The sequence below is a fragment of the Rutidosis leptorrhynchoides genome, chromosome 1, assembly GCF_046630445.1.
Source record: "Rutidosis leptorrhynchoides isolate AG116_Rl617_1_P2 chromosome 1, CSIRO_AGI_Rlap_v1, whole genome shotgun sequence".
Classification (NCBI taxonomy): domain Eukaryota; kingdom Viridiplantae; phylum Streptophyta; class Magnoliopsida; order Asterales; family Asteraceae; genus Rutidosis; species Rutidosis leptorrhynchoides.
Window position 1 is genome coordinate 21,622,748 of NC_092333.1, and position 9,599 is coordinate 21,632,346.

The 9,599-nt window shown below is 32.1% G+C and overlaps 1 protein-coding gene across 1 annotated transcript; it reads left to right on the top strand.

The window, feature by feature from the left end:
* Positions 1–2,788: 2,788 nt before the first annotated feature.
* LOC139857552 (bifunctional TH2 protein, mitochondrial-like) lies at positions 2,789–8,332 on the top strand. The gene is made up of 7 exons (XM_071846370.1): positions 2,789–3,311; positions 3,406–3,514; positions 4,632–4,925; positions 5,638–6,058; positions 6,372–6,638; positions 7,400–7,996; positions 8,083–8,332. Exons 1-6 carry the CDS (start codon positions 3,013–3,015, stop codon positions 7,813–7,815), a joined length of 1,806 nt encoding a protein of 601 aa, XP_071702471.1. The 5' UTR covers positions 2,789–3,012; the 3' UTR covers positions 7,816–7,996; positions 8,083–8,332.
* Positions 8,333–9,599: the final 1,267 nt, after the last annotated feature.

The window sequence follows — 9,599 nt, forward strand, 5'->3', positions numbered from 1 at the left end:
TTCAGGATTGGACATGTCTATATCGATGTGTGAGGCGTTGTTGTCTCAATGAAAGAACACTATGATTGAAGTCTCGTTCACTTCAATTGGTCTTCTAGTGTAAGAAGATAATCTTCAACTTTAAGAAGATGGTGGCGAAAGAAACCGAGAAGTCCCACCCTAGTAACTATGAGATTGAATTATCGCTCAACGACATTTTTGGTGTCGAAAGACTTCACTTGCTCGTAGGTTAACGACTGAAGTGCGGCGTAATTTGGGTGGTTTATCTTGTGGTATCAAAAGGAGTTGTTAATTAGTTAATCTAAAGTTATTGTGAGTTGTACAAAGATAGCTGATAGGTGTGATGAATTTTTCTGTTGAAGATTAGTATGAGGTTTGTTCAAAGTCTCCAAGTGAGAGATTGTTAAATTATGTAAACTTGAACAAGAAAGAATGTGGGAACAACAAAATTTCACCATTTGTGACATATTATCACCAAGTGTGAGGTGATGTTTTGAAACGTGACATTCTTGATCGAGAGTCTGGTTTGCTGATGGAAAGCATGTCACCAATGGTGACATGTATGTAACCAAATGTGAGATTTAATATGACCTGGAACATTCTAGAACTCATTGTCATGTTCTAATTCTAATTCATTGTACACTATAAATAGACCCATATGTAACCTGTAATCCATGTGCACAAAAATATAGTAAATAATTTTTGATTTGCGCCCCTAGAGTAAACTCTTCTTCGCGTTTTGGAGTTGGAATATAACCAGGTTAAATCCCATGTTGTTTTTATGCATTTATTTATCGTTCTTGCTTTAGCTACTTCGTTTATCGTTTGTGTATGAGTGATTGGCATAAATCACTCGTCTTGTGGGTCCAATAATCCTAACACAACTTGTATTATGAACCATGACCCCCTAAGTTGTATTTATGGTCACTTAATGGGAAATTTTGCTATTTAAATGGAACCTTGAGAGTTAATGATTAAGTTTTGCTAATTAAAGGGCAATTTTCAGTGTGTTCATTGTTTAAGTATGCAATCCTATAATCTTTACCATTTGTATATATAAAAAGTAAACTTATAACATAAATATTATGTCAAATTTTGTTAAAAGATTAAACATTAACTATTTTTTTCTTGAAAAGCAAGATCAAATATTATTGATGATAAAATTTAACTATACAATGTGTAGTATGGGTGTGTATGTACATCCCGAAATATTACATCAAAATTACAGAATCTACATTTGAGATTAGGTTAGGGAGTTGATCCGTACACCAATTGTTTTTTGCCATACACCACCAAACTACCATCTTTGACTATTTTACCCTTTCTAACTCAAGGCCCTTTTCCCTAAATTAATTATGAGAAAGGGTAAAATGGTCCAAAATTAAATTTTGGTGGTGTATGGCAAAAAGTAAGTGGTGTACGTATCAGCTCCCATTAGGTTAACATGAAACATGCTCGAGTTTGGAGATATAGTGCGGGGCAAAGAAATAAGCAGTGCCCAACATATTATATGATGTTTATAACTATGTGAATTTCAACTAATTATATAAATATTGATTTTTATATAAGTTTTTAACTTTGAATGTCAACTATCGATTTAGATTATGATGTTTGATGTTATTAAATGTGAAAGTCAATCATTTACTTCAGTGTCTGTAATGAGATTTATAGTTTTAAATATGTTTGATAAATACATTTTAAATCATTAATATATATAGATATAGATATATATTTATAGATATAGATAAGATATATTCCTTTCATCTTAAAATTATTGTCTTCAAATAAAAAACAACAATTTAATAAAAAGTGACTTTTACATGTATTTTTTTTTTGTTAATTTTCCAGTCTTACATTTACTTTTTACTTATTTGTTGTCTTACATATATAAAATATGGGCACAAAAGAAATTTATCACATTATTCTTATTCATTTATGAAACCTTATAATTAATTTATGATATCCTAAAATGTAATAGTGAACTATAGAACTAGAATGAATATTAATCTTTCTTTTAAAACTGAATGGCGCATGAACAGTAAGCACTCTACTATTATTTTTCTTTTTGACATTTTATATTTCTTCCCCTTTCAAATAATAAAAGCTTTTAAACTTTTTATTTTCATGTTTAAAATGATTTTATTTTAAATTTTTTATAAATATTAGGTGAGTGTGCATGTATCTTTTAACTTTTAATATAATAAAAGATTTTTATCAATATTAGATATTAAATTTAATTATAAATGTACGATGTTTTTTATAGAACGTCAGTTTGGAATTTAATTATAAATGTACGATGTGAAATCAATCTCCACATTAACGTGCGACTAAATATCACTCGTTTAATATTAACATTAATATTAATATATATGAATATTTTGATAAAAATAGTTACTAATTTGGATTTTGGATTTTTTAACGACATGTTAACACGCTAAAAGTCCAACATAGCGTTTAAGTATCATATTTAAAGTAATAGTTATTAAGATGTAAAACACTTTTAAATGTGTTAACCACAATTTTTAGAGTCATTAAAAAAATCTTTTCATTAAAATTATTAATTTTTATTAATTACTCCGAATATATTGGTAAACTCGCGAGCTTCAAGTGCAAGTCGAGAGAATACGAGTTTAAGAATAAACCTATCCTAACCGGATTTCACATTTCACAACCAAAAAAATTCCGCATATACGGAATCGTGGATCGGGTATGGGTCCCATTCCTTGACCCATCAGGTTCATTAACCAACCATGTATCACACTACAGCAGCCCTATATTGAGTCAAAGCCCAAGTCCAAATCCATAACTTCAAACTTTCACTTTACGACGCACTTTCCATTTTTTCCCAATTTCTCCACCCAAAACCAAAACCCTGGCGCACAACTTCTTCATATTCAACCTATACATACAATTACACATGTATCTATATGTGTATGTGTATTCATCTATTTGTACCCATTCACCCCAGATTTGATTCTTTTTATAATTCCCCTTTTTAACTTAATTTTTTTGATGCTCTTTTTTAACAAACCTACCTTTATTGTATCAATCAAAACCATTCGATCTGCTTTCTTTAATCAAATTCGAAAACCCAATTACAAAGTTTCAAGATTTTTATCATCAATGGCGACAACTTCAAAGCCAAATGAAGAAGGAACTGCAAAGCGTTTTTGGGATAAATTTAGTAAAGAATCAGTTTTGACGCTTTATACACCTTTTGTTGTTTCGTTGGCTTCTGGGAATCTTAAAATTGATACATTTAGTCATTTTATTGCTCAAGATGTTTACTTCTACAAATGCTTTGCTCAAGCGTAAGTAAACTGTTATATCTTGATTCTTGGATTGTGTTTGATTGAGATTTTGTATTTTGATCTGTGGGTTTTATTGTTTTGTTAATTGTTTTAGATATGAATTAGCCGAGGATTGTGCAGATGATGATGATGCTAAAGTTTCTATTATTGAACTGAGAAAAAGGGTTCTTAAAGAACTCAAACATCATGATTCTTTTGTTCAAGTAAGTTCTTATTTGGGTTCTTTTTATGTAATAATTGTTTGGATAGATTTTAATTTGATTATAGGGGAAAATGTCTAATCAAATTTTGTCTGTGGCTAACATTATCTCATGGCAATCACAATCATATAAAGATGATGTGATTGACATTATCTTTGCCAATTAGTTATTTAGTTTCATTGACTGAATTTGACTAAAGTTGTGTTCTTTATATGATTATGAGAGTATGTGAAATAGAAAAAACTCTAAATGTGAAGTAGGGTTTTACCCAACCTTTTTATTTAAGAAACATTTGGATGAAATAATAACTGAAGTTAGAAATGGGCATCATTTTTTATCTGATCTGTGAGTAGCTGTTACTGTATTATGTTTCAAACACTTACTGGTCTCTAGTTTCTGTAAACTGTGTAATCGTTATTAACCGAACGGCATAAGGCATGATCAGGCTTGAACTAGCCAGTGTATTTTTCACCATTGCAAATCAACCTGTAGATTGTAATGTTTCAAAGCTCACCTGGAGTTCATCATCACTTACTTGTTAACCATCATTTTTGTCAATTTGTTTCGAAAAAATCAGAGCGTAGTAAATATATGCAACAACAGAGCGAGTACAATGTTTGAAAATTTATTTCACCCGTTTAATAGTTTGATGGATGTTGTAATGTTCAATTTTTATGCTCCTTTTTTGACCTATCATGGTTGGATGACCTTAGTCAATATATTAGTTGAAGAATATTATGACTAGGTTAATAAAGAAGTAGTAAGAGAATTTATCAATCTATTCTCAAAAAAAAGGGTCCACTATAAAATCTAGAAGAATGTCAAAACCAACTTTTGTAGCACAATTATACCCATAGCATATACCAACAGCAGAATAACTCTTTCTTAAACTTTTAAGAGACTAACGGTAATGTAGGGACGTTTGGTTACCACAATTTAGGACTTTCATTTGGATAACATTACATTATTATGTATGTAGGAATAGGAATCATTTTTTGTTATATGGCATGTGCATAGAGGTTTTTTTTTATTATTATTATTTTTTTTTTAATGAAACAAATGTAAGTCTACATACACCTATCTATCAAACAAACATATGTTGATGCAACATGTAACACAGAACTGGGGTCTTGACTTGTCAAACGAAACAACACCAAACCCTGCAACCACAAAGTACACTAATTTTTTGTTAGCAACTGCATCTGGGAAAATTGAAGGCGTAAAAGGTCCTGGAGACCTTGCGACACCTTTTGAGAAAACAAAGGTTGCTGCGTACACACTTGGTGCAATGGCGCCTTCGATGAGGCTCTATGTTTTTCTTGGTAATGAACTTAAATTGCTTATGGATGCTAACGGAAATGATGAGCACCCATACAAGAAATGGATCGACAAGTACTCCTCTGAAGCTTATCAGGTTAGAAGTTTTCTTTTCTAGTTTGGCTTTTGTTTGAGGTGTCAAGATGGGCGGGTTGGATTGTAGGATACAGCGGGTTTGGGTCTTTTTTTGTTAGTTATGATGATTTTAGACTGTAAAAGTGATATACCACTATATTAATATTCACAAGGAGACTGAACGGTGACCTACATTTAGTAAGGAACTACTTACATCATTAGGCCAAAGGCCATTATGTTATGTGCTAAACTGCTAATTATGATTTCAACCCATTTGACATATTCCCCCACTTTGCCAATTTTCTTTTTATTGGACCAGTTTTAGATAAAACACAACCCAAATTGTCACATTCATGAATACTTGGATAAAATGTATCTATTTATGTGAAACTTCACTTATTCTTGTATAAAAAATTGTTCGCCTATTACAGTTACAACTTTTATATATAGCTAAATGAGTTAACCTAGAAGAAAATTAGAATATAAAAAATAACTAAGAAGTAAATGATTTTACAAGTTCCATATGGTATAATCAAATGTTTACATCCTACTAAGATGCTTTACTTAAATATCAATAACACCTATAACATACTGTAACAATTAAGTGTGACATCTAAAAAAGAAAAAAAAACTGCCAATTCTTATCGAAAATGACCAATTCTTTTACTCACGACTCAGATATCTTCAATTTTTACACACACACATATTTTAATTTTCATATTTGTGAAATATAGGCAGCAATGGTTCAGACTGAGGATTTGCTCGACAAATTAAGCGTTTCTTTGACGGGTGAAGAGCTCGATACTATGCAAAAACTGTATCTTCAAGCCTTGAAACTAGAAATGGAATTCTTTTCAGCCCAGCCTATTGACCAACAGACAGTTCTTCCATTAATAAAGCAACATATTCCTACTGAACACCGTTTGATGATATTCTCTGATTTTGACTTGACCTGCACTGTGGTGGATTCTTCTGCCATTTTGGCGGAGATTGCGATAGTTACCGCACCAAAATCTGATCAAAGTCAACCTGAAAGTCTTGATCAAATTGCTAGGTTGTCCTCGGTTGACTTGAGAAACACATGGGAGGTGCTATCAAAACAGTACACTGAAGAGTACGAACAGTGCACAGAAAGTATGTTGGCTACTGAGAAAGGTACATTTTCTATTGTAATCGGTTGTTGATTGGGGTTCTGTTTAAGCTAAAACAAGCCAAACCGGTAAACTAAAGTCAAAGATCTAAAAAGGGAAAAAGTCAAATGCGTCAAACAGCTTGAAAGTTGCCCAAACTGTAATGTTAATGCATAATACCCTTTGAATTATTGATTTACCGAATTATCTTATTCAAATAAATAGATTATTATTGAACTGTACAGTCCATGCAAGTATATTTAAGTCTGTTTCTATGTTAAGCTAAAAACAAATTGACATAAAGCTGTGAATTAAAATCTGTTTGATGAATGTTGCAGTTGAGGAGTTCAATTATGAAGGACTGAAAAGTGCACTGGAACAGCTGTCAGGATTTGAGAGAAAGGCAAACATGAGAGTGATTGAATCGAATGTACTAAAGGGTTTGAATCTTGAAGATATAAAACGTGCTGGTGAACGTCTTGTTCTTCACGATGGTTGCATCGGTTTCTTTCAAAAAATCACCAACAATGAGAATCTAAATGTGAATGTTCATGTGCTGTCTTATTGTTGGTGTGCTGATCTTATTAGGTCTGCTTTCTCATCAGGTACATTCGTTATGACTTATAAAATGATATACTGTGTTGTGACATTCAATATGAATGGCTGATTAACCATACTGCTTCCTTTTGCATGTCGTTTTGTTTTAAGCAAACTATTTCTTTGCAAAATTGTGTAAAAAAGAATACTAAATAATGAGCATTTTTGACAAAAAGAGCCAAGTGAAATGGTTTGATGATGTATTACTCAATTTAATATGGATCATTAGATGTTGTTGTTTTAAATAACATGATCATGAATAATATTGTGATATTTAAAGGGAGAACAATATGATTGATCGACGTTTATCCTTGGCTCGTTGTCTTTAATTCAATGTTCAGAGTTGTAAACTGTTTGAACATTTTATATTTGCGTGTTACATAACTAGTAGTACATAAACTACACTGGTTAAATTCTTGAATTTGTTTGTCATTTACAATCCATTTACTTGGATATTGTGCTAATTTGAGTTATAATGCATCTAACTGATCAATCTGTCCAAACAGATCAGATATCATTTTTAGGATAATATAGTTTGTAAGTATAGCTGTATGTATATATTTTTTTTATAAACTGAGAAATCTTTGTTTAAGAAGTGTCAGTGGGTCAATCCTACATAATTATGACATGTGGTAAATATTGCTCATTTCAACATGTACCCATACCTGCTCATTTTGCTAAATATAATATACTCCTGTTATGATATCCCATCTTGTATTATACTCTTTTATCAATTTATCAATAATGGCTCTTTTTATCATATGAACAGGGGGCATACACACAATGCACGTACATGCAAATGAGTTTGAGTACGAAAACTCTCTATCCACTGGAGAAATCATCAAAAAAGTCGAATCTCCCATTGACAAGCTTAAATCTTTTACCAACATTTTGAAAAACAGTGACGAAAGTAACAAACAGAATCTAACAGTTTACATTGGAGACTCGGTTGGTGACTTGCTTTGCCTTCTCGAAGCTGATATTGGCATTGTAATTGGTTCAAGTTCTAGCCTTCGAAGAATTGGCAGCCATTTTGGAGTTTCGTTTGTTCCATTGTTTCCCGCTTTAATCAAGAAACAAAAAGAGCTTGTTGAAGGAAGTGAATTAAGCTGGAATAGGCTATCAGGCGTTTTGTATACAGTATCTAGTTGGGCCGAAATACATTCGTTCATCATTGGTTTTTGAAAATAACTGTTGTGCGTTTGTAGTTATAGTACAAAGAGGAGGCATCTTTACATATAGTAGAAAAAAGATCTTCTCATTCATGGCTGATTTTATTATGGGGCCATATATTTTCATAACCTCCTCGTATATGTTCATCTCAAGACAGGGTTTTTCTAGCCCGTATACGAATATCCTTATGTGGGTATGAATCTTTTCGCGATCTTGATGACTTTATGTTTGACTTTTCTATATGTTGGTGTTGACTTGATATGGGATTTGTTGTTGCAGGCTGAGAGAGAGTTTCTGTTGTTGCTGGGATGAATACATAGTTTGATAAGCTGGGACGATGATCTATTATCATGATTCAAAGTGATTTTTGAGTTTTGTTTCTTGTTGATAATATGCAGAATCCATTCAAATATTTGGTTGGTAAATATGTTAAGAATCTTGTGGGAGGAAACCTTCCTTAAATTGCACCATATTGCTATTTTTCTATTGATATGGTAATTAATTAATGATGGAAAACTTCTCATTGTTATTCATGTGTGTTATTTAGACCACTCCCTATAGTCAATTACCCGCTCATTACCCGTTAATTATCCCTCATTACTCGTAATGAACCATAGGCACGAATTAGTTATCCGCCTTAGTTACCCGCACTCACCATGGATTTAATGGAAGTATATATGTTAGTTATAGCAATTGTGAGTCTCAATGACTTTTTATTGTTTGGACTTGATGCTTTATTGCTTGTACATTGTATATTAAGATGAGTATTGTTTTAGCCATTATAGGGAGTGTTTGGTCATGAGTTAGTTATAGAATATTGGTGTTGATGTGGCGCTGATGTGGAAGGTTAAAAGGATAAATAGTTTAGTTACGATAGGGAGTGACCTTAGACCACTCGTGGATCATTATCATTCATTACCCGTCACCATAGCTTATGTGGCATTAGTTATATGCATGGTACTATAGGCATGGAATCATTATATGTATTCATTATAGGTTATTCACCGTGAATTTAGCGACTCCTCTTCTCATCCTCTTAGCATTTGTGGGTCCAACATATTACTTTGTACAACAAATACTCCAAACACTATATGTACATGTTTTAATTCATAATGTACAACTTTATTTATATGAATATTGTACAAGTATTTATCTATAATTAATCTATATTGTACAAAACAACACTTTGTATTTATTAATAAGTGTTGTTTTTAAAAAATAATTATTTTTGTATTAGTTAAAATAAATATATAAAAAATCAATTAATTATGTGGCAGTTAAGAGGAAAATATTTTAGCCATTATAGGCAGTGTTTAGTTATAGGATTTTATATGTTAGTTAGACCACTCCCTATAGTTAATTATCCGCTAGTTACCCGCTAGTTACCTGTCATTACCCGTAACTAACCATATGCACCGTTTAGTTATCCGCGTTAGTTACCCGTATTCACCATGGATTTGGCGAGAGTGTTATATGCATGTGGGACCTTCAATGCTATAAATTGTTTATACTTTATGCTATATTTTTTGTACATTGTTAGTTATTGGTAATTATTATAGGGAGTGTTTAGTTATATAATTTTATGGGTTAATTATAGGATATAAGTGTTGATGTGGTGCTGATGTGGCAGTTAAGAGGATGAATAGTATTAGTCACGATAGGGAGTGGCCTTATAGAATTTGGGTGCTGACGTGGCAGTTAAGAGGATGAATAGTGTTAGTCACTATAGGGAGTGGCCTTAGACCACACCCTATGATACGTTACCCGTCGTTATAAGCCTATGTGGCATTCATAAC